At 44.2% G+C, this 25,568-nt stretch overlaps 1 protein-coding gene and 1 long non-coding RNA gene across 5 annotated transcripts in view; one reads left to right on the top strand and one right to left on the bottom strand.

The window, feature by feature from the left end:
• Window positions 1-5,366: 5,366 nt before the first annotated feature.
• AP2B1 (adaptor related protein complex 2 subunit beta 1) overlaps window positions 5,367-25,568 on the bottom strand; it is a 114,057-nt gene continuing 93,855 nt past the window's right edge. For all 4 annotated transcript variants that reach the window (XM_055577298.1, XM_055577297.1, XM_055577295.1 and 1 more), the window contains 4 exons: window positions 19,854-19,938; window positions 18,843-18,929; window positions 10,649-10,803; window positions 5,367-5,837 (listed from right to left, as the gene is read on the bottom strand). In XM_055577298.1, the coding sequence (XP_055433273.1) occupies window positions 5,763-5,837; window positions 10,649-10,803; window positions 18,843-18,929; window positions 19,854-19,938 (402 nt within the window). In that variant the 3' untranslated portion in view covers window positions 5,367-5,762. The remainder of the gene's footprint in view (window positions 5,838-10,648; window positions 10,804-18,842; window positions 18,930-19,853; window positions 19,939-25,568) is intronic.
• Window positions 6,381-13,530, top strand: LOC129649650 (uncharacterized). Its single transcript, XR_008713207.1, has 3 exons — window positions 6,381-6,484; window positions 11,448-11,553; window positions 13,400-13,530. It is a non-coding gene; the product is annotated as an uncharacterized LOC129649650 (long non-coding RNA).

Here is a 25,568-nt window from a genome sequence, read left to right as displayed (position 1 = left end):
TATTTTGGGGGGCTCCAAAATCACTGCACACAGTGACTACAGCCATGAAATTAAAAGACGTTTACTCCTTGAAAGAAAAGTTATGACCAATCTAGACAGCAATATTAAAAAGCAGAGACATTACTTTGCCAACAAAGGTCTGTCTAGTTAAGGTTATGGTTTTTCCAGTAGTCACGTATGGATGTGAGAGTTGGACTATAAAGAAAGCTGAATGCTGAAGAATTGATGCTTTTGAACTGTGGTGTTGGAGAAGACTCTTGAGAGTCCCTTGAACTGCAAGGAGATCCAACTAGTCCATCCTAAAGGAGATCAGTCCTGAATATTCATGGGAAGGACTGATGCTGAAGCTGAAGCTCCAGCACTTTGGCCACCTGATGCGAAGAACTGACTCACTGGAAAAGACCCTGATGCTGGGAAAGACTGAGGGCAGGAGGAGAAGGGGATGACAGAGGACGAGATGGTTGGATGGCATCACCGACTCAATGGACCTGAGTTTGAGCAAGCTCGGGGAGTTGGTGATGGACAGGGAAGTGTGGCGTGCTACAGTCCTTGGGGTCTCAAAGAGTCAGACATGATTGAGTGACTAAACAACATATATATATATATAGATAGATAGATAGAGGGAGAGAGAGAGAGAGAGAGAGAGGGAGAGAGAGTTTTTTTAACCACGCAGGATGCCAGATCTTAGTTCCCTGTCTAGGAATTGAACCAGTGCCCCATGCAGTGGGAGCATGGAGTCTTAATCACTGGATGGCCAGAGAAGTCCCTAAAGCATTATATCTTAAATTCCAACCCATTCAATTAATATAAAATGCAAAATTTGCCTGAATTTAAGATTTGGTTGGTTAAGTCATTTTGGTTCACCGAGTCACTTTGGGCTAAGGATTGTATGCTCCTAGGAGCCTATTCACTCTTCTATGGTTAGGATTACCTTGGTGAAAAAAACCTGAAAGGCTCTGTCCATAGTCTGTGGCTCCGGTTCAGCTGAAGACGCCTGAGGTGCAAACGTAAGACTCCACGGGATGGGACGCGTGAACCCACCTACAGCATCTGAAGCCCAGAGGACAAAGACCTGAACCTGGGACTCCGCCCTTGCTCCCTCAGAGCCGAGGATTCCACTGGCTTTCAGAGGCTGTCTGGCCAGATCCTGGGGCCTTTAACAGTTAAGTGGAGAGTGAATGAATCAAGAGAGGGGAACCCACAGGCTAGACTTGCACATTCTCCTCTAACACCTACCCAGTGGGAGAAGGTGGGGAGTGGAGTTCTCTCAGCCCCAGAGTGTTGGGGCAGTCCTGTCTCAAAAGGATACTTCTGGAAATTAAGTCCATCTGGGTCTAAACAATCCCTGAATTAGCCTTCCCCTTGTTGGCAGCATCAAGAACGGCAGGGCAAAAGCTAAATGAGAAACTGAGATAGCAAGTTTGGAGCCAACTCGGAAACTTTTCAAGAAACATCCTTGTTGCTAATAACATGTCTGGGGGCTGGTGGGGATTCTAGGATTAGTGTTCAGGAGATAGAAATGGGTAACAACGGGGGAGGTGTGATCTTTCCCAAGTGCCACACCAGGTATTAAAATAAACAGGCTCTCTTGCCTCCTGGAGCTGGGGGTGGCAGGGAAAAGAAATCTGGGTCCAAGCAAAACCAGAAAAAGCATCAATGCCTGGGGTGGGAGTAGGAAGGCTCCAACCCGGAGTCCTCAGCTCTTCTGTGGCCTCAGAAGCGATACACCTGAGAGCTCCGTGTTTCCTAACTTGGCGATCGGTGCGGGGAGGAGGCTATCAGGCGCCCTCAGGTGGAGGTCTCTCACCAGTGTGCCCTGTTTCTGGAGACTGAACCGCACTGGGATGCAGGGGCTTAGCAAGGCTGGCCCTCGGCCTGGTGGCTCAGAGGAGTGGGATGAAGGGAAGCTGCAGTGAAGCAATAAAGACAGAGGGAGTCAAAAGATGTGGCTTTACCTCCTCTCACCTGAAAAATGGGGATAACACTCCCAACTCACGGGACAGGCAGGCATCTTGTGCATCAGAGTGCTTTGCTATTTTTCAGCTGCCACATGAATCCCGTTACTCCAGACGAGGCAGTAGGCAAACAGGTGTCTTTCTCTGGCAGGGAGTCTCAACTCTGCACTTTTAGAAACACTTGGGGAATGTTTTGAAATGCAGGTTGTCCCAGGCCCTACCCAACTTGTAAGAATTATCAGCCTTTCATGAAAGCTCTGGGGTGTGGTCAATGTGCACCCAAGAGTTAAGAGCTTCTGCCCTAAGGATTTTCTTGGCCGAAACTGACATTCTTAGCTGGTGAATCCAATCAGATCTCAGTAAGGCCTATCCCTCATCTCTGACTCTGAACCTCCACAAAGACCATCCTGACCCCACTTCCCCGCCAGAGTTATTCCAGTTAGAACTCAGGCCAACTAGCCAGCACGTGGTGACAGCCCCAGAGTTCCTAGCTGCCAAAAGATAAAGTTTTCATGGTGTCTGAACATCCACGTAGTAGCAGCAGTTTCTGTGCGGAGCCCTGTGCACCTTCCCTACACTGACTGAGGCTCAGGGCATCTGGGCACGGGACCCCTCAGTCTCGCTCCCCCACGCCAGGCTGTGGGGGACTTCAGAGGCTGTCCACTCATCAGAACCAGGGCCATGGCCTCCGGCCTGACCATACCTGGCTTGCGTGTCCCCAGCCACAGAAATGCAGGTGATTCGATCTGAACTCCTTGGGAAGCTTGATTGAAAGCAGCATTAATTCTATCCACTTGGGAACATGCAGGCCCCCAGTGCAGATCCGAGACGCTTTGTATAAACGGATCAGTGAAACGTCCTGGGGAAGAGGACACCAACGAGAAGCTCTGCTGGGCTCCTTCTGCCCCTGTGCCTGGGTGGCTGGCTGCCCCTGGCCCATCCGCTCGGGCCCTGGAGGGGACCTGCCAGGGAAGATGAACTGGCTCCTCTGAGCACTGCCTGCAGCGAGATGCCTGAGTGGTGATGGTGGTGGGGACAGCAGCGGGCGCCGGGGAGACAGGAGCCTCTGAGGCGTGTGATGCTTCCTCAGGCCCATCTCCACATTTCATCTGGCTAAACCCCTGGGAGGGCCGGGCAGCCAAAAGGCAAGTTCTAATAGCATGGTTATTAATACCCCATCCTTCCCCTGGCCCGCTGTGTTCTGTCCTCGAGTGTCAGTTCTGGGAACAAAGCACACAGCACAAACTTCATTTTGTGTAAATGAGAGTTTATTGACGAAGACAAAGTCAAGCTTCCCCCGCCCCCACCCTCCCCCAGAACAGATCCCAACAACAAAAGAATGATAAGTTTTCTTAGGGCAACACTTACCCCCCTCCCCCTTCTCTCCAGTCCCAAGGTTCGCAATGCAGACACAGGAAACAGGCTCGGGCGAGGGCAGACACTCAGGGAATCTCTGACCAGCAAGAGTCCTGGGTGTGTGTGCGCTTGCCGTGCCCTTTGTGAGACGCTGGGACGTTACAGAGACAGGCTGCAGCGGCGGACAGGGGACTGCAGGGCAACCTTCGCTCGTCCCCTGTTCGGCCAAGCTCGAAATGGGCCCCAAGGGACACTGTGGTGGAGGTGACAGGCTCTGCCTCTTCAGGAGAGGGGTCCTTCTCATGAAGCAGAATCCCTCCCCAGCTGCTCAGGGGCAAACCGGGAGGGAGCCTCTCCAAGGAGCGGAGGGCTGGCAGACCGGCTGAATCAGCTGCGAAGTCCAGCTGTTGCCCATGACTGCCGGGGAGGCTGAGGAGCTGGGTTTCAGTGGCGGAGGGGCACGTCTCGGTACCACCCTGTCTCGTCTGCTTACCCTGCCACAAGCCCTGCCGCCTGGACCTGCGGTCTGCTTTGAGGCGAGAACACTGCGCTTGGAGCGGGGCCCTTCTTCACTGCTTGCGTCGCACTGACTCCACGATCAATCTCCCAGCCACAGAGCTTCACCCACCTGCTTTTCTACCCCACCTGGCACCCACCCCCACCCACCATCCTGTGCCACTTCCTGTTCTTCACGTGCCTGAGGGGTTCCTGTCCCTCACCCCAGGAATTCTTCTCGTGGAGAGTGTCAAGGCTTAAGAAACTGCTTTGGGGGACCTGCTCCCCGTAGCTTTCCAAGTGGTATGAGTCAGGGTCATTTCACTTGCAACACGGTTGCAGGGTAGTTTCTGCTGTTTTCTAGGGTTCCTCCTCCTGGACTCACTTTCAGGTCCAAGTCCCACGTGAGGTCTTGGACCCAAGCGCCTCTGATGAGAGCGGGGGCATCTGAGAAGCAGTCTCAGTCATGGACCCGGAATCCCCAGTGCTGGGCAGCAGCAGTACCCACAGGTGAAACAGACAACCCTGCTGGACGGTGTTCCAGGCACAGAGCACTCTTTGACAGCCACACCCAATGTGTCCAGGGGGGCAGGAGTTCTCACGTTTCCCGATCTTTTGAGAGAAGAAAAGGACGACTTGGCCCTCTGAGGTGATCTCAACTGCCTGGGAGCCTAAGCAACACAAGTGCCGAGCGGATGAGAGAGCCGAGGGATGACTGTGTGGCACCAGAAGCTCACTTCCTCCCCACACCCACCCTGCTGGCCTCCAGCACTGAGGGGCCTCCATTCTGGCATCAGGGTTTACCTTCAAGTCCCTGGACAGAGACTCTGCTGCCACTGGATGCCAATGAATGGAGCGCCAGAATCTGCGTGGAGTGTGAGGAGAGCCATAAGGAAGCAGGCACCGGAAAGGTAAGAGAAAGGCATCGACGAAAGAAAGTCAACGAGAGGGTCCCGCAGTGAGAACTCTGATGGGGATTCGGAGACCCAGCCCCCCACCTCTGCTACCGAACAGTCAACAGTCCTCAGGCGGTAACGTCCTGTTTGTCTTTTATCTTTCTCCTTTTTAGAAAAACAAGGTTGGATGAGTTATTATTTCAATTAAGTCTGTTTCAACTCTAAAACCAAGATTTTAGATGTCAACTGGACCTGAGATTAAATTAAATCCAGAGCAGGAGATGGGGGCGGGGGGAGGGGTGGCGCGCATTTTGATTCCTGAAATTCTTTCGTCAGTGTCATTCTTGGATTTGACCTCGGGAAAGGACTGTGTAAGTTCTTCTTCTCAGCCTGGGTGCCTCAAGGCCCCATTTCCTACACCCTGTAGCACCATTCAAGACCACCATTCCTAGCTGCAGCGCATCAAGGAGATGAAAATACAGGGCAGGAGCAATCACAGGAAAAGGAGTTTGGAGAGAAAAGAAAGTGATCAGGAACAAGGTGCCACGAGGTGGCAAGAAACTGTGTCTCACCCCTCCAGGACTGTGCGGTTGTCTTAACACTTCTCTCAGTTACACACTATTCCCTTAATTTCTCATATGTACAAAAATATAAAACAATAAAGTGCAGTTTACGTTTCAGTGACACTTTTCCTTGCTTTAATATTTTTTTGTTGTCTTTTTCTGCTTTTGAAACGAGGTCTCGATTACAAACTATCAAACTACACTCAAAACTGCAGCCACTGTAAGGGCAGCATGGAGAAGCCCACAGTGAGGACAGAGAGCGGCGGGCGGCACGAGGTGGGGAGTGACTGAAGCAGTGGTTACAGACGGTCACAGGAAGCTCAACTATCCAACAGGCGGTGCCCTAACATTAGCACAGGTTAGACTAGTCACTATCTTGGCGGGTAGCCTCGGTGTGTTCAGGTTCAGATTCTACATGGCGGTAACAATTTCTTCCAGTTAAAGAGTTCTTGGCCTGCACCGATCACAGGGTGGCTGGAGGGCACCGGACCAGTCTATTAGTTTTTCAAAATGCTGTCGTAGACCTGATAGATGTACTGGGAGACCTCGGGAGCTCTACACTTCAGCGACAGCTGTGCGGAGGAAAAGGAGAAGGAAGATTATTAGCACGGAGGCCGGCATTCGCTCAAAAGGTATCCACGTACTCAGTTCAAGGAAAGCTCTTTCTCATACAAGGGGAGAAGGGCTTCTATCGTTGAGCAGCCAAACAGAGAGACCCTGCTGATAGGAGGTTCTGTGGGCTTTAGAATTCCAATTTAATCAATGTCAAGCTGTGCTGTGTTCCCACCCACATTCTACGTGGGTCTGCAAAGTTGGGAAATAATTCACAGGAAACACTGTAGGAGACAGATGCTTTCCTGCTTTGCTAGGAGTCACAGGGACCATAAGCAAGTGAAAAGGGAAGGCCTAAAACCCTTAACTTGCCGGTCATTTCATCTCTCTGTTCCAGTTTCTGTCTTCACAAGGACGGTTATCTCAGTCCCAATTCAGGAGGATGGATAACTAAATAAAATAAAAGCAGGAGCTAGACAGCTCCAAGGAACTAGTCTTCCCTGTTATTATATAGAAGAGAACATACACTGCTAGCGAATGAAGATAAGAACCAACACGGGCTTCTCTTGTAGCTCAGATGGTAAAGAATGCCTGCAATGTAGGAGACGTGGGTTCGATCCCTGGATCGGGAAGCTCCCCTGGAGAAGGAAATGGACAACCCACTCCAGTATCCTTTGCCTGGAAAATCCCATGGACAGAGGAGTCTGGTGGGCTGCAGTCCATAGGGTCGCAAAGAGTCGGACACGACTGAGCGATTAACACTAACACTAAAGAGACATTTACCGAGTGTAACTGTACCATTTATGCCAACAGTGTTATCTTTCAGCTTCTGCCTCTTATTCAGGCTGGTCAGATACTTCTCATACCACTCTACTTGTCTATTACCACCTCTCTGTCTAGTCTAACAATTACCAAATTAAAATATTAAAAAGATTTCAATGCTGAACACTGAGATTTTCACTTTGTGGGTCAACAAGCACAAAATTTAAACCTAGGTTCGGACTCCTGAATTGTACCACATTAGGCAAATTCACCAGATTCACAATAACGTTAACAAAAGAAGCATATAAATTGCATTAAGAACCAGAAAACTTAATCTCTGTTTTTTGTATTACTGACATCATCGCTTGTTTATTAAAGTAGATGAACAAAAGTTGTCTTTAACGATATACCATAAGATTTTACATTATCTTACCTCTTTATTGTCTTATTAGAGACTAAACAATTTAACCAAGTTCAAAGAGGTGAGAATATTTTTGGTAAAAATGTCAGGAAGATATTGGTCAACCCTAAACTTCTTGAGAAAACTCACATCCTCAGAACTGAGTGAGATTTTAAAAATGCAAAACCAAGCCAAACAAAAAGAACATCGCAAGAGGCTCTATTTAAAATTTACAGCTTTAATATACATTCTCTAAGGCATTTCCAGAACTGCCGCTCGACATCCATTAGGAAGACAGTTCTGATATACGTAAAACAAAATGTATAACCAATTTTAGAATACAAATATAAATAGAAAGCATGCCCCTCCTCTGGCCCGAGTTGCCGCTCTGCCCTTCCCTGCCTCTCTGCCCCTCCTCCAGCCTCTCCACTGCCAGTGTTGTAGACAGCTCTCATGGGAAAGCGTGTGGGCTCAGAGGAGGAGGAGGAGGAGAGGAAGCTCAAGCCAGTAAGAACAGCTAAGGGAGTTACCTCCCAGACTCAAGAGGGGGGTAGTTCCTCCTCCCCCAAATACAGTTCTCTATTTTTTCACATCTTTGTAGCAGTACTGGAACTTCCAACCAGTTGGAGATCCACTTTTGGTTCACTAGTGATAAGAGAATGTTGTCTTCAATTAAAGCCCAAGGTGGGCACTGGCAGGAGTCTAGACACAGACAGTTTGAGCTGCTCTTTGGAGGGGGGAAGAGAGGGAGGGGAGGGAGGGTAAGAAGAGAAGGAAGAATCTCTTTCTCTGGACTGTTCTATTACCTCCCTCCTCCAGACACCCCAGCCTTTAACAACAGGTTAAGTTTAGGGTTAAATCCATTCCTTGCTTTCCAACAAGTACAGTTAAGACAAGCTGGAACACATTAAAAAAAATTTTTTTGGCTAATTCCTAAAGAAAGCAAGAAGGAAATGTACATAAAAAAAGAAGCTAAAAAATCTGATTTAGGACTATGGTCTCATTTTATATGGGAAAAGAGGTCTTTCCAGGATTTTAACTTTTCGAAGCACTAACCTACTTATGTGTCACATCTTTAACACCAACCACTGAGGAATGCCACCTACCTAGACTCGCCTCCCTTGCCTAGGTAATAAGCCACGGACTTAAACATCTACTTCAGGTTTATGGCCTGGAACACATACTTCTTCACCTGGGATAAGTTATCTTTCTAGGTGAGAAAGAGCTACTTAGAGATTATGAGGGCTCTTCCCCCTGGGATAAACAAACCTTCTTAATGACATACAGTAAGGGGATGAAGGAAGTGATTTATCATGTAGTGTACTATTACTCTGGAGAAGGCAGTGGCACCCCACTCCAGTACTCTTGCCTGGAAAATCCCATGGATGGAGGAGCCTGGTAGGCTGCAGTCCATGGGGTTGCGAAGAGTCGGACACGACTGAGCGACTTCACTTTCACTTTTCACTTTCATGCATTGGAGAAGGAAATGGCAACCCACTCCAGTGTTCTTGCCTGGAGAGTCCCAGGGACCGGGGAGCCTGGTGGGCTGCCGTCTATGGGGTCGCACAGAGTCGGACACGACTGAAGCGACTCAGCAGCAGCAGCAGCAGCAGTACTACTACTTGGTCATCAAAAAAAAAACCCCAACAAACACCAAATTATTAATATATGCAATGACTTAAGACAGATGTCAAGGATATTACGCTAAGTGGGGAAAAAAAGTCTGAAAAGGATAGGAACTGACTTTATAGAACCCTCTCAAAATGACAGAATTATAGTAATGGCAAACAAACCTATCAGTGATCCCCACAGGTTAGGCACGGGGTGAGTCTGTAACTATAAACAGATAGCAAGGAGGAGTTTTTTCATGGCGACAGAACAGTTCTGTTCTTGATCGTGGTGGTGATTATCACAAATGTGATAAGATTTCATAGTACTGTACACTCCTTAACCAAATAAACTAAAAATAATGATGTAAAAATTGGTGAACTGTATTATGGGTGTAAGATGTTCTCAATGAGGAAAATTCAGTGGAAGATATATGGGAACTCTATGTACCATTTTTAAAACTTTATGTGAGTCTTAAATTAGTTCCAAATAAAAAAGTTTTAAACATTTTAAATCAACTATGCAACTACTAAGAGGTCTTTGTCAAAATCCTCACTATCCTTAATGAACACAAAGAAGACAGTTAGGAAGTGTTCAGATATCTGAATTCTTAGCACAACTTACCTACCAACAACTTCTGTGATCCTGAATAAGATATTAATCATTCTGAACCTTGGTTTCCTTATCTGCAATCTAGGGGTAATCATGCTACTCTAATCTAGCTGAGATGGAATACTGCAGACAATTACATAATGAACGATAAAAAACACACTCACACAAATACACATACTTTTGAGAAAAGTTCTAGGGAAGTAAATGGAGTTATTTTACAAGACCTGATTTTACAGTAGAAACCTGTTCCTCCAGAAGAGCAGACAGGGCTTTCCCTTTCTTAGGGAACTCAAGGAAAATGACAGGATAGTTTCTTACAAAAAAAGACAAAGGACTGGCGGTGGCGGAGGTGGGTGGGAGGAGTGTACCATTTATGGGAGAAGCCTCAAGTTTCTCAGCTCACAAATGCTTGGGCAAAAAAATCTAGTTAGATGGTACGCAGTATCACTCACACACACACACACACACACACACACACACTTGTCCAGCTTACTTCAAGGGGAAACTAAGAATTTTCAGTTCAGGGTGGTACTACTTCCTTGATGTATGCTAATGAACACACGTTTGCCTTAAAACTAAGGAATGGAGTCACAGACTTTTCTCGGCTAAATGGCCAAAAAGTTCACTTAATCTACTGATTATAAAGCTTTATCAGTTATTCAATGATTGAACCTTATTTTTCTTATCACTTTCCTTTCCCCTCATTCAGAACAGTGTACAAAAGCCTTGAACATAATAGAAGAATATGATATTTCCCCTATCCCAAGGGTTTTCTTATACCTTACAAAATGCAGATGACAAGCAGCATCTTACTGGGAGACGGTATTTTACAATAGTAAACAAATGGCCAGTGCCTAGGGTATTACGGCTATGCTGATTAACAAAGCAACTGGCTCCTCCCCTAAAAATATGGCCAGGATTTCAATTTTAGTCCAGCGTGGCACTGAAGAAGTTTTCTAAAGTTCCCTTTCAGGCTATAAAAGGTGTGTCCCATTTTGCCTTAATTTTTCAACAAGCATACAGTATCACTAAAGAGGATCATATGTACAGGCATTTTGATATCCTTACGTCCAAAAGCAGGAATGAGCTTGAAATGAGCTACGAAAACAATCCTCTTAGCGGCCTGTTACAGTACCACATGCACAGACACGCTAGACGAGCATTAACCAACACTGATGGAGCTGCAGGTTCTGTGAGCAGCTCTGTATATACCTGGAGGAGTCTGAGGCACTCCAGCCGCCAGAGGCCCCTTCCCTGGTGAATGGGGGCAGAACAAGGTCTTCTAAGAATGCAACTGGGGACTTTTTTGACTGCTTGTTTTAGATATCTGGGGAGTGCAGCAACTCCACCAGGTCTTTCCTGGCAAATTAAAAAATGCTAAGAAAAAAAATGAAAGGGCTCTTACCTCCCTCCGTGAACCCATCTCACCCATTCTGAAAAAGGCCTTACCGTGTAATTGGGGTTTCCTGGTTGGATACGTAGCTCGGCCAAAATCCAAATGCCATTAGTGAGCTTCAGGGATTGGTACAGCATGTCCTGCCCTTCCACATTCCTCTTGGCAATAGTATAAACATTGTTGTTTTGCAACTTGCTGGAAACAGTGTCTAGAAACACAGATTCAAAATGCAACACCTTCAGTTACGACACCCAGCAAGGATGCCATGAGCCACGCACGCTCATTAGCCCCTGACAAGCGCCGTCACATGCACGTGTGCACACTTCAGAAAGCCCTTCTCCCACGAGAGCGAAGTGTGAGGAGCTCTCCAAGTGCCTATGCACCACATTCCAGGCCAGAAAACGGAAGAAGGTGCGACTAAGCACCAGTGTTTGAGAACTACCTGTGGCGATTACGGTGGGTCTAAACCATTGGTACCCTTAAACTATTACTAGGAGCTAGACAGGTAAAAATGCACTGAAGTGGACAGAGACAGAAATGGGTGAATGTCTGACTGCCATGTTGGGATTCACTTCTGGAACGCTGGTCCCAGATCCATAGGGATACAAAGACTGACGACTGAATCTACAATACTTCCCAAGTCACTACTACTCCACCACGAGCCACTCTGGCCTCCCGTGCCAGGATCAGAAAAGTGCCAGTTGCAGAAATCCTGCAAATCAAATTTGTTAACCTTGACGTTTAGGTGTTTGTTTGTTTGTTTTAAAGCAGGAAAATGATTTCTTAAGCCTCTGGGGACTATCATACCCCAAATTAATAACGAAACAAAGTGCCTTAACAAAAGTTTTTGAGAAAAACTGAAGTTGTGCAAAGATGATTATTCCAAGGCCTGTAACCTCGACTGCCATTGCTGGTTAGAATGGGGGCCTTTGCAGCCATCAACACAGGAGAAGAACAGGTTGGTGTTTGGGGTCTTCCTTGTGCCTACGTACAGCACAGAGACATGACATTCTAGAATTAAAGGTCATTTCTCTCTCCTTGTTCTCTGACTGCTAACATGAGATGCTGCAGCACCAGAGAAAGAGAAACTTTAAGAACAGAGATGATAAACATCATTTCTTTGTTGATAGTTTATTACATTTGTTTCTAATAAGAATTAAATTACTCAGGAACTAAATTCTCCCCACATAAAAACCAGTCATACTCTATGGGAGAAGGCTGCTGTGATGGATGGTCTTTCTATTCTCCTAGACGGTAAACCCTCTGAGCACAGGAATCCTAGAGTTTTTCATCACTGTGCTTCTCACAGTATCTGGGACACAATGAGTACCTGCCATCAATGTCTATGCCTAAGCCTCTGACTCAGGTGTTGGAGATGCCAACATGTGCCTAATGCCATAGGCGTTAAAAAGCATTATTTAAGACATTTCCCCAAAGAAATACAAATGGCCAACAGACACATGAAAAGATGCTCAACATCACGAACAGATAGTGATAATAGATAAATGCAAATCAAAACTAGAATAAGGCACCACCTCACTCTAGTCAGAATGGCCATTATTTAAAAGTCTACAAATAACAAATGCTGGAGAAGATGTAGAGAAAAGAAAACTCTCCTACGCTGTTGGTGGGAATGTAAATTGGTGTAGCCACTATGGAAAACAATATGGAGGTTCCTCAAAAAACTAAAAATAGAATTACCATATGATCTAGCAATCCCACTTCTGGACAAATATCCAGACAAAATTATAATTAAAAAAGATACATGCATTCCTATGTCCACAGCAGCACTATCCACAATAGCCAAGATTGGCAAACAACCTAAATGTCCATCTATAGATGAATGGACAAAGAAGATGTGGTACATATATACAATGGAATGACTACTCAGCCATAAAAGAGAACAAAACAATGCTATTTGCTACAACACAGATGGAACTAGAGATTATCATACTAAGTGAAGTAAGTCAGAAAGATAAATACCATATTATATCGTATATGACGTATGTGTGGAATCTAAAATATGACACAAATGAACATATCTATGAAACAGAAACAGATTCACAGACACAGAGAACAGACCTGTGGTTGCCACAGGCGAGGTAGGTAGGGGGAGAAATGGAAGGGGAGGTTTGGGTTATCGGATGCAACTATTGTATACAGAATGGGCAGACAACAAGGACCTGCTGTAGAGTACAGCGAGCTACACTCAAGATCCTGTGACAAACCATGGCGGAGAAAATGTACAAACATGTATGTGTGTGTGTGTATATACACACAACTGAAACAAAACGTGTGTTTGTATATATATATACACACACACAACTGAAACAAAACGTGTGTGTGTGTGTATATACACACACTACTGAATCACTTTGTTGTGCAGCAGAAACTAATACAATATTTAAATCAACTACACTTCGATTAAAACAAACAAAGCCAACTTTCTCTGGGGAGTTCTTTGGTGATCTAGTGGTTAGGATTTGGAGCTTTCACTGCTGTGGCCCAGGTTCAATCCCTGGTCAGGAAACTGAAATCCCATAAGCTGTTAGGCTGCCCCCCACAAAAAATCTGCCAGAAAAACCTCACATCTGTTTGTTTAGTTATTTGAAGTACAGCTGATTTACAAAACTGTGTTTCAGGTGTTCAGCAAAATGATTCAGATACTTACAAATATATATATGTGTGTGTGTGTATATATATATATACTTTTTTATATTCTTTTCCATGATAGTTTATTATAAGATATTGAATATAGTTCCCTGTGCTATACATTAAATCCTTTTTGTCTGTTTTTTATATAGTAGTATATATCACATGTATGGATGCGAGAGTTGGACTATAAAGAAAGCTGAGCGCCAAAGAATTGATGCTTTTGAACTGTGGTGTTGGAGAAGACTCTTGAGGGTCTCTTGGACTGCAAGGAGATCCTACCAGTCCATCCTAAAGGAGATCAGTCCTGAATATTCACTGGAAGAGCTGAAGCTGAAGCTGAAACTCCAATACTGTGGCCACCTGATTCAAAGAGTTGACTCATTTGTCAAGACTCTGATGCTGGGAAAGATTGAAGGTGGGAGGAAAAGGGGACGACAGAGGATGAGACAGTTGGATGGCATCACTGACTCGATGGACATGAGTTTGAGCAAGCTCTGGGAGTTGGTGATGGACAGGGAAGCCTGGAGTGCTGCAGTCCATGGGGTCACAAAGAGTCGGACACGACTGAGTGACTGAACTGAACTGAACTGATGTATCTGTTAATCCCATATTCCTAATTTATCTCTCCTCCTTCCCTTTTTCCCATTTGGTAACCATAATTTTGCTTTCTATGTTTGTGAGTGTAATAAACATCTATTTAGATGTGGTCTAATTTTGGAGCTAATTCTTGCCCTGATGTCTTTCTTCCACATTCAACCCAACAAGCGCTCAGGGCAGGAGGTACTAAAGCCCATTCATTAAACAACTCCATCACTCTTAGTTATGGCTTAATTTCCCTCCTTTTATTTCCAGTTTCCACTAACACCAAGCAGAGTAGTTGTAACTCAAGAATGGGTTCTCTTTGAGAAGCCAAAATGTTTATCTCAAGGTCGTTATGCACAAGACTGAGGGAGGAGGGAGCCTCAATATACTTTTTCATCACCTTCTGGGGGGTCAGGCAGTTCTGGCTGTCACCTTGGTTCCCACAATGAAGGGCTCTTGCAGCTCAGACTGAGTTGCTAGGCAACATCACCAGCTGGAGTTTGGCTTACATCTTTTGACAGGACCGTCTTTAACACGAGGAGGATTGCTTTAAGTTGTAAAAGCCATTCCCAAGTTTCAAGGCTCTTGCCCATTTCCAAGGAAACAGAAAATACACACGACAGAATCTTTTGTTGAAGTTCTACCTTGCTGCACAGGCACATGTTCTAGACAATATATAGAGCAAGGCCCAGATGCCTACAGATATGTCATGGTTTTAAGTAAGAGGTGACAGGCTAAGTAAGTGGTGACAGGCTAAAAAAGAGATGATAGGCTAAGAAATGGAAGCACCCAAACACACATACACACTCACCCACTCCAGAATTAAAAAACATGGCCAACAGCCAGATGGAATAAGCAAGTTGAATGGATGGAACTTTAATGTGTTTGGAAGCATTCCGGTTAGGAACCTGGCTCTGCTCCTACTGAATGGCTGTTAGCGTGATTTCTATCAGAATACTGCATGGAGGGAAGAGGGTTCTATAACATAACTATGTGTGAGTCAATTTTTCTGGCTGCATCACATAGCCCGTGAGATCTTAATTCCCTGACCAAGGATTGAACCCACACCCCTGCACTGGAAGTGTGGAGTCTTAACCACTGGATGGCCAGGGAAGTCTCTGTGCGGCAATTTTTATAAACCTTAGATTGTAGGTTTGAGCTAGAGGGCTTGAAGGTGGTAGGATAACCAGACTCTGCTAAGTGAACTTATTAAGAATGGCAATGGGACGTCCCTGCTGGCAGAGTGGATAAGAATCTGCTTGCCAATGCAGGCAACGTGGGTTCGATCCCTGGTCTGGAATGATTCCACATGCTGCAAAGTAACTGAGCCTGTGTGCCACAACTACCGAGACCGCGCTCTCGAACCTGTGAGCCACAACCACGGAGCCCATGCACGCCAGAGTCTGTGCTCCACAAGAGAAGCCACCGCAAGGAGCGGCCCATGCAATGCAATGAAGAGTATTTCCTGCTTGCCACAACCAGAGAAAGCCTACACACAGTAATGAAGATGCTGCACAGCCAAATTAGAAAAAAAACAAAACAAAACAATGGCAATGTAAAGAAGCTTCCCAGCCAGACTGGGATATACTTCTTGACAAAACATCACAGTTCTTTGCGTATGTTTGTTTTTTAAACATATCCGAACTCCTGGGGAAATACGATGGAATCTTATAGCTGTGAGACTTGGAGAATGAGAATGTAATGGTAAGACACCGACATCTGCTCTACAGGAGAAGAGTTTTTATTAAAAGACAGTCAAATACAGTTACACATGCATTAAGATGTAATTTCTTTGGGTTCATTTGTCTCCTACCTCAAATCTGGCTTTGGGTCTGAGGCCTAAAATCTTAGAAGATGGGAATGTGGTCTTCCCTCCTTCGTCTTCCTACTTTAGCTAAGGTCGCACCTCTTCCAGCAGCCGTAAGAGTGAAGAAGGTACTCGGAGAGCTGGAAGGGGGAACCTGCACATGGGACCCAGCTGTGGACACAGTCATTAGCAAGTTGCAAACCACTGCGACTGCTAAAAAGAACACCTTTTTTTAAAAGATCATTTGAACAACCAAATTGTATTTAAGTGCTGACTGGCAATGCACTTGTATTTATGAAATGGGGAGAACCATGACCAAACAAAGAAACAGAACTCACCCTTACCTATTCCCTGTGCCTGAAGAAATATCTGTCCCTTATTAGAGAGCCTAACTAGAAAATACAGATGTAACATGTCTCTGAGTTTTTCAAAGCAAAACAAGCACTTAATTTAAAAAACAGGTTTGCAGGACACTTGCCCGAAAGATTCTTTTCTGGATATGGCTGGAGATGCAGCTATTTCTTATGTACTTAAGACAGTGGTCCCAGATATGACTAGTGCCAGGAAGCAAGGAGACCCATACAATTGGGTGCCTTTTCTGAACCAGTATTTTCCAGTATTCACACCACTAGTGACACATCATAAGCACACTATCATTACACCTTTCTATTAAAAATTGATAAATTATTAAGGCTTAGTAAGAGGGTTTCTTTTCTTCTTTCTTCTCTAGAAGAAATGGAAGAGCAGAAGTAAAAGCTCAATGCTAGGCTGGTCAGTACTTTAAGCCTGCGACTTCCTGTAGCCTCAGAGTGTTAGCGCCATCTGTCAAATGTCTACTCTGGCACAGAAAAGCTATTTAAAGGGTTGGTGCTATTGTGATTAGGACAGATCAGCTGGAAAGAAGGTATTTTTAGCTCTCAACCCAGGGTGTTGAATCAGAAGGCACTAAACCTGAAAACGTTCCTGTTAATTCAGCCCTCAGACTGGAAGGAAAAGAAAAGGTTGGGGTAGGTACTCCAGACCTCGGGGTGGAGGCAGAGGAAAGCTAGAAAGGATTAGCTGCAGAAATGGTCTTGTAAGAGATGAGCAGTGATTCAGTGGGAAGTGATGGATGGCCTTGGGCTCCCGGAGAAGAGGACTGGCCGGGAATCTTCCCTGGGCTCCGTGCGCTGCACCACCGCAGGGCGGGGTGCCACTGCAGAACTGATTCGCTGGTATCTGGAGCATCCAAGGCAGGGAGGAGCCGGCATGAGGCCATGGCTGAACTGTTCAAAACTGAATTTGTCCTGGGAAACTGTTTCTGTTTACATCAGAAGACATAGCTCCATTGGGAGAAAGGCCAGATACCTTTTCTTTGGCAAGATCACAAATGTACAAGGTTCGGAGCCCCCATCTGGAAGCAGGGGGATTTTCTTTATTAATCTGACAGGCCAGACTAAAACCCTCAATCATCCAAACTTCCATTTTCTTTTTTGAAAAATCATGTCTCCTTCACACCAGACCTCTGAGACCAAATCTGCTTTCCCAGGACTCTGGCCTTTCTCTGTTGTCTGTAGGCCAGAGTTTTCCTGATCATATGTGTTCAAGGAACACGGGTTCTCTGTAAGACGTTAGTAATAAGCATTTTGTGATTTTAAATTCCATAGGGAAACATTCGGTTGATATTGAGTTACAGTGGTTTCCTCAGTGCGGGAGGCCTCAGCTGCTAGTGAGCTTATGAGCAATGGCAACTTCTAAGACAGGCCCATCATACACTGTACTTCCCAATCTTATGACCACAGAACCCTTTTCTGAGGGACAAGTGTTCTCAGGAGTGTAATATATGAAATGACTTGGGACTGACCACACAAGGGTGACTATAATCCTAGCTATTAGCCACTGTGGGTTCTGCAGCACAAGTTTCCTGAAAAAGGTTAAAAGATGTAGAACTGTCCAACCTCCCAACTCGTCAAATGAGGCTTGTGGTAACTAACCAGTGAGCCTAGGAGAGACAGCAAACACCGTCACCTACCTAGAACACGGCATAAACAACAGCTCAATTTAAATATGATTTTTTTTTTTAAAAACTCAGCAAAAATCTGGTTTTGTTTAATAGCTACATAACCGGTCAGGCTGAGAAACCTAGAAGGCATGTGGTATTCGTGAAGAGAATCAACAAACTGTCATGGCAGTGGACGCTACAGAAGACTGTCTTCCTCAAGTACCTCTCCAATGGCTAAGGAGAAGCCCTGTAAGAAAAAAATCTGCCTGGAATACAGAGGATGGACCTGTCACAGAGCACACCCACTCCCTGCAAAAAAACTTTTTAGCAAAAAATTTTTAAAGAACAAGTTGAAATGCGAAGCCAGTGAGTTGTTTTCTTTCTTTCTGTCTGCCTTTCTCCCAGGGCAACACTCTAGCCACAGTGGGAGGGCAGCATGCCGGAAGGAGGAAGTGCCGGGGAATGAAGAGAGGTGGCACTGACTAGCATCAGGTCTCACTCTCGTTCAAACTCATAAAGTCTTATATTAACCTCAAGGAGAGACTGGGACAAAGGCAAGACCCTGAACAGCTTAGGGCTCTCTTCCATGCCTGAGGATGCTTCAGTGAAACAAAGCCTGAGGCACTGCCAGTGGGTACTGTTTCTCCTCTCCGGTTCCCAGACTGAAGTTCTAGTGTAATCGTAAAACTAACTACTAAGGGGGCTATAACTTTTTAATAGTGATTAAGGCCGTCATATCGTCATATGACAGCTGACACAACGAAAGAAAGAAATAGGCCACCAATTAGGCTTTAATCAACTATGATGTAATCTTATTTAATAATAAACACAGGATTCCAAACAAGGATCTCAGACAGAGTCACTACTGAAGGCTGATGTAAGAGGACAAACAGTCCTTTTAATTCTTGGGAGAGCACATATCTTCAAGTGCCAATTACCTGATGCTTAGAATGTTCAAGCAACATGACTGATCCATGTTCAACTACTAGACAATTGGGCATGTGGATCCATTCTAGTTCTTAAATCTGTCAGCTTGTAGCTAATCTAGTGCCTACCATCAAAACATCCCAGGTGTTTAATGAGAAGTCTGCAAAGTAATATACCCTTTACTCACTAGAAATAGGTAGCTGTGAAAAAAAGAGATAGGTAAAGAGAAGACAGAATTTTCAACTATCTAACTGAATATACTAAGATGAAAATGGAAGTTACAGTTATCACTCACCAGCATTTAAATGACATTCCTTAATCTGAAACTGAAGTTCATTTTCATTGGGAATATCCTTCCATGTTGCAAGGAAGACCTGGCGCTCTGTGGGGGAAGCAGAGGTAAAGGCTGGGTGTGCACAGTCTGGCAACAGTCTGACACCTGAGCCCTCGCACCATTTCCCCTTTGGCGTGCTGGCTCCAGCAGTACAGCCAGTGGCAGTCTGAGCCGAGCCAATGCTTAGTTATGCACAAGTGCCGCGCTCCAGGTTAATTAATCCCTCATGAGTCGCACCAAGATACACTGGGAAAGACTTTACAACTAGGGTTGTTTTGGCTCCACAGTTTTCCTATTTAGGTGACTCTGGGTAAGTCTTGTGACCTTTCTGATCCTTAATTCCATCATATATTATACCTGCTATACTACCCAAAGAGTTATTGTAAGAATCAAACCAATAAAATGCCAATACAACTTAATATCTATCAATATAAGCTAGTTTTATTAGCTGGTGGTTTCCTAAGTAAGGGAAGAGAGAAATATCAACCACCACATGGGGAGTACTAACAATTTATTATAAATTACTGAATTCGTATCGTGAGACAGTAAGAACTCAGGACAGGGCTAAGTGCTAAAACCTGCACATATTATCTCAAGTCATTACAAAAAACTATTTCTGCTTTGTAAACGTGGAAACTGAAACTCAAAAAAATTAAGCATCTCGCTATAGTCACAAAGCTAACTAACAGCCAAGCTGAGATTTCAATCCACATCTACTTGCCACCAAGCCATTTACTGTCTGCTGTGGTGACTGGCTTATTCAGACAGTGGGCATTGTGATTTAAAGACCAACAGCACAGCAAGATCAACTGTGACTCAGGCAAATACATAATTAGCAGTTATCAGAGCTTTAGAATAGCCATCCCCCATTTTTTTAAACCTCAAGATAAATTGAACTTCTGGGGATATGCTCTACCTGACATTCAGAGGAAGGGCAAAGGTATATTTGGCAGGACAGGAGGACATACTTACCCATTTTGCCATCTTCTACAAAAAGCACGTTGAGTGGGATGAGGCAGCTGAAGTAGAAGACATCAATATTGTTTTTCACAGCCACCTGCCAGGAAAGTAGGAAGGGAAAATTAGGACATCATAAGAAGGCAGGTAGGAGGGAAAGAACAGTTACTGTCTAGAAATATACCATCCAATTTCCTTCCTCTTTTAGGCAGTGCAGGAAACCCCAAATCAAGACACACCAGCCCATACACTGGAAAGCATGTCCCTACCTACTCCACTATCAGAGCACCATCGATTGACAACCTGCAACTCTGCCCACTCCAGGAGGGATGAATTCAAGGCAAATATTCTATGCCTGTAATAGTCTACTCAGTTATTTTAGTAGTTGCTGTTGCTATCACTAAGTACCTGTATTAACAGGTATTTCTAATCCTCATTATGACTCATTATATCCTCATTATAACTATCCCAAACAAAGTAGTAAATGGTACTCCCCTCTCATTTTCCTGATGAAGAACTGAAATATTAAGTAACATTCAGGGCCACATTGTAAGCACACAGAAAAACCAGGATTCAAATGCAAATTTGACTCTACACTGATTTTTCTCTCTCCACAATAACTGGTGTGTCATAATGCCCTTACCTTTTTTCTGACATGAGTTTTAACGTGCTTTCTTACTTCCTAGGTCATATGGCTATAAAAGTTTGGGTCAAACACTCGTAAATTTGATGACTCTAAGGAAAAGCCTTTGAGTGAATGAAGAAATGAGTTTTCTTCTCACAACACAAACTTCTGGATGTGCACAGGCTGTGATTCTACCGTGGCCTGCTCAATCCAGCGGAAGCTATTTATATATATATATATTTTTAAAGCTACAATACGTATAATACTTGTGTTTAGGGGCAATACTGTTGGTTGCCCCACTCAGAAACACCATTCAGAAAATCTGCCTAAGCTGAGGCAGATTGTAAGAAGCAAATATGTATGAGGGGAGACATAGGAGAAAAACTGCTTGAAACCATGCTTCCCACTGGTTTCTGTCACTGGTGACTTTCCTATCTATGCTCTTGGTGCCACAGAAAAATATTCCTCTGGGTAAGTTTAACAATCAGTAACCATGACTATTTCTCTTTAAAAAAATAAAGGTAAAAAGTGCTTATCTAGCACCACCATTCTCCTCCCACCTTCTTGGGGGCAAGCATGTCTACACTTATCAACTCATCTTCTCCACCTTAAACAGTAACTTTATTTCATCCTCCATAATTTGGTTTGGGTGTATCTACTTGATATCTTTCTACTCCTTCCCAGAAGAATTTATCAAGTTACTTTCCTTGAAACTTGGGCATTGAAACTTTCAGTTACCAACCCCCAGGAGTTTCTGATCTCTATCACATAATCTGATGCCCAAAATGCTGAGACAGCAGGAGTCCCCAAAAGCTCGAGTCTGGTGAATGCAACCACAGTAACTAACCTCAGCAAAGAGGGACCTTAGACACTCCTTAAGATGTCACTAGAGCATCACTTCAAAAAGATTATACCAGCTGCAGGTCTCCGGGAAAGATGTATTTTCTAATTCATCTGGTACTCAGCAGTTAAGAGAAGGGGAACTCTTTATTGCAAATAAGGGCACCAAGAACACCTTGAGGGAGTGCCAGGCCCTGAAAAGGGCATTCAGAAGTGCAAACTGGAGGTGGTACAAGTGGGCTCGTGTGGGTTATATGTCCTCCAGGAGATAATATTAATGATTCTTAACCAAAGACTTATATTAGAATCATCTGGAGAGATTTTTCAAAACAGAATCTTCGACTCCAACCTGTATTTAAAAAACAAACAAATAAACCAATTTCTGGGACCTGCCACACCTATTTTTTTTTTTTTTTAATTTTATTTTATTTTTAAACTTAACATAACTGTATTAGATTTGCCAAATATCAAAATGAATCCGCCACAGGTATACATGTGTTCCCCATCTTGAACCCTCCTCCCTCCTCCCTCCCCATTCCATCCCTCTGGGTCGTCCCAGTGCACCAGCCCCAAGCATCCAGTATCGTGCATCGAACCTGGACTGGCAACTCATTTCATACATGATATTTTACATGTTTCAATGCCATTCTCCCACCTATTTTTGAAAAAGTTTCTAAGAAGATTAACCAGACAAGTAATTAATTTAGAACAATGTTACCTAGGAAGTCCGTTTGAGCGTATAAATAGCCTGTGCTTCTTAGGGAATCCTTAAACCAACTGGAGCCCTTTAACCATGGAAAAGATGTGAAAGCTCTTCTAGGTCAGCAGTGCTAAACCATTCTGCCCTGAGGACCCTTTTGACAAACACATAAAACTCAGGGACCTTCTTTTTGCAAATAGTACATGCAATGTTTCCACCAAAACTTTAGGGGTTTCAGGAGACCCTAAAGCCTATCCCTGGGTTTCTGCTCTAGATTAATTCTCTGAGAAGCTGGCACACCCAAATTGGTGGCAGCAGACACAGTGGTTCTGAACATGGACTCAGGGACCAGATCAGACCACTTGACCATGCTGACTGTTCCTTACTAGCTGTGTGACCGGAGGCAGGAGTACTCAGCTCAGTCTCGTGCCTAAAGAACAGAGATAACCACAGCACTGAATGCATGGGGTCGTTATGAGGCAAGTTAATATTTGCAGAGCACGTAGAATAGTGCCTGACTTACAGTTAAATACTGTGAACAAATGTTTCCTAAAGAAAAGTTCCCTCTTCTTTCACCATATTCTGCTGTACACTTTACTCAGAATTTTTCATAATTAAGGATAACCACATTAGACTTACCTGAAATCTTTCACATGCTCAAATGTAGTATTACAACTATGCTAATGAGAGATATCAGGAGAGATTTTTAAAGAAAGGCTTACTGGGAAACTGTTAGTTTAATGATTCCTCTTGCGACTGTGCTCCTGGTCAAACGTCATCTCCTTATATGATCAACGCAGAGTGCTCCTTGGAAGAAGTGGTTCATCTCTATTACATTAGCTCTTCAAAATCTGCATTTTGCTGCTCTCAAACTTTTCCTCTTTTGTAGAGTAAAACATAGCCTGTAAAATGCAGGCTAGAACTGCATTTATTTCAAACGTATATGGTTTCCTTGGATGTGGCCCCTGCCTATGTCTCTAGTCCATTTCCTTAACGTCAAGCATATCAAAATAACTTCCTGCTCTCCAAACACTAATGTTGTTCTTTCTGCTTAATATGTTCTTTTCCTAAAGCTTCATCTGTCTGGAAAATATCTATTTAATCTGAAGATTTAGTTCAAGCTTGACAAGGATTTCTCAGGAAGGTTCTAACTCCCCTCCATCGCACCCACACCATGAACTTCCACTGTAGCATAAATAAGCATTTATCTATGCCTCACCCACAAAACAACGGTCTCTTGCTCATGCAGGGGCTCTCATCTTCACTCACATCCCAGTGACTCAATAAATACTTGTTCCCTTTGATTAAAGGGAAGAACTGGACCAAATGGAATGAAACACTGGTTTCTCAACCTTTTTTTTTTTAAACCTCCCTATCACTCATAGGCAAACATACTTTCACCCATCACACGGCTCAATGGGCACAGGAACACACGGCAGGGCAAGGTTGGGGCAACAGGACAACACGTGGGCTCACCTGGTTTCAAGTCCCTGGACATAGCATCTAGCTGTGGGGGAAGAGTAACACAGGTGGTAGACACCACCCAAAGAATATGAGTCTCTAAGAATATGCCAATAACTCTTCAGGAGTCCAGGCCAAAAAAAGAATCAAGGAAAACACAGTATGAAGCCAGTTCAATTTTAACCCAGATGGCGGCTACTCTGAAATAGAACTGAGTAAACCTTATAGTATGGTATTGATTGCTTCAGAGGGAGAAAGGGGAGTTCTTTGTTTTCTTCTTTTGAAATTCACTATCCCAACAGGTACAGAGCAGAAAGACATAATCCAGACAAGCTGAAGAAGTACCTTCTAAGAGCTTTCACACTGATGTCTAGCCTGCCTATGGCAAATCAATTATCACATACATATCCAACTGTCTACTTAGTATCTTCACCTGGATAACTAACAGATACCTCAAAATGAACATGCCCAAAACCAAATTCTTGACCTCCTCTCCTCATCCCTAAATGGAACCTCCTGCTGACTTTCCAAATCCAGTAAACGAAATACTGCAAGGCTTTCTATGGTGTCTCTGCTTCTTCACTCGTCTTCTCTACCTTCAACACCTAACTTCCCAGCCTCTTCTCAACACAGCCTCAGAGTGATCTTCAAATTTGGTCAGTTCATCGATATCTCCGTGTTTGAGCCTCCAATGATTACCCCAAATTATAACTGCCTATGGTCAGATGCCTGTTACCTCTCTGCTGTCACATGCTGGGACTCTCGCGTCAGCCATGGGAGCCAGCTGCTGTGCCTTGCACACACCGGGCATGCTCCTATCTCATAACCTTTTGTGTTTCTTCTGCCTGAAATTCTCTCCACCAGAAATCTGCAATGTTTATTCTGGCCTCCTTTAGGTCTTTGCTTTAATCAAGCATTATCTTCTTATGTAGGTCTTCCATGACCAACGTATTTTTGAAATCATACCACTCAATCTCCACCTCCAGGACTCCCTAGCTCAGGCTCTGCTTTTTCTCCCATTGCTCTTATCTGTCACACATCTTTACTAATTTGTTGGTGCACTGCCTGTCCCTGTGCCACATAACACACCTCCAGTAAAATGCAAGTTCCACAAGGTAGGGGACTTTTGTCTCTTGTTACTACTCTCTTCTCAGTTTCTGAAACAGTGACTGGCACAGAGTAAAGGCTCAGTAAGAATAATGACTGTAAAATACATGGCTCTAAGTTCCTGACGGCCACTAGGCTTGGATAAGACATGAACCTGGACTAAAGTTTCCAAAAGGACAGTACTTCTTAAGTTTTTCCCAGTGTACTTCCTTTAACAGAGGAAGAAAGAATGGACATATATACTGGGGTGGAGGTAGGGGTAAGGATCAGGATTAGGGGCACAGTATGAAGTAGCCCATAAGAACAAAATTTCTTTGAACTTCTGTGCTATCCCATAATGAATCCAAGTGTTTTAATATGAAATGTGCTTCTTCATTTATCTTTAAACAAAACTGACGCTCCAGAGAATACACATGTATTCTTCAGCCTCAAGTACTTCTTAACAAGGTGGTTTTAAACACTGTGGGTCACGACCAATTGGTGGTTCTTAAAATTTGTTTAGTGGGACATAACTGGCATAAAAAAATATAATAGAAGGGACTTCCCTAGAGGGCCAGTGGTTAAGACTCATGCTTCCACTTCAGGGAACATGAGTTCGATTCCTGGTCAAAGAAATTCTGCACAGTGTGGGCAAATAAGTAATAGAATAGAAAATGTCATAGTGTATCTCACTAAGAGTAAGTACTGACTCCTGAAACTGTTTCAGTTTTATGTACCGTATGTGTGAATACACTATGCAAAATGTACCTCTTATGTAAGCTGCAGCCAAAATCTATAAAAGCCCTAAATATTCACTCAGCAAATGATAAAGCAAGCAGTGAGGAACTGGGCTCAGTGAGCTTAGAAACAGGGTGCACACCTCAGTTTCTGCTCTGAGGATGCCTAAAGCAGATCCCAGATGGTACCAAGAACCAAATTACTTAAATCCTGTGTTCCTCTGGTCTGCCACGAGCAACATGGGGACACAACAGTATTTACTTGCTTCTCAGGGACATCA

Source organism: Bubalus kerabau, chromosome 4 (genome assembly GCF_029407905.1).
Source record: "Bubalus kerabau isolate K-KA32 ecotype Philippines breed swamp buffalo chromosome 4, PCC_UOA_SB_1v2, whole genome shotgun sequence".
Lineage (NCBI taxonomy): Eukaryota > Metazoa > Chordata > Mammalia > Artiodactyla > Bovidae > Bubalus > Bubalus kerabau.
Note: the sequence above shows the minus strand (reverse complement) of the source record. Positions and strands in the feature narration are given on the sequence as shown.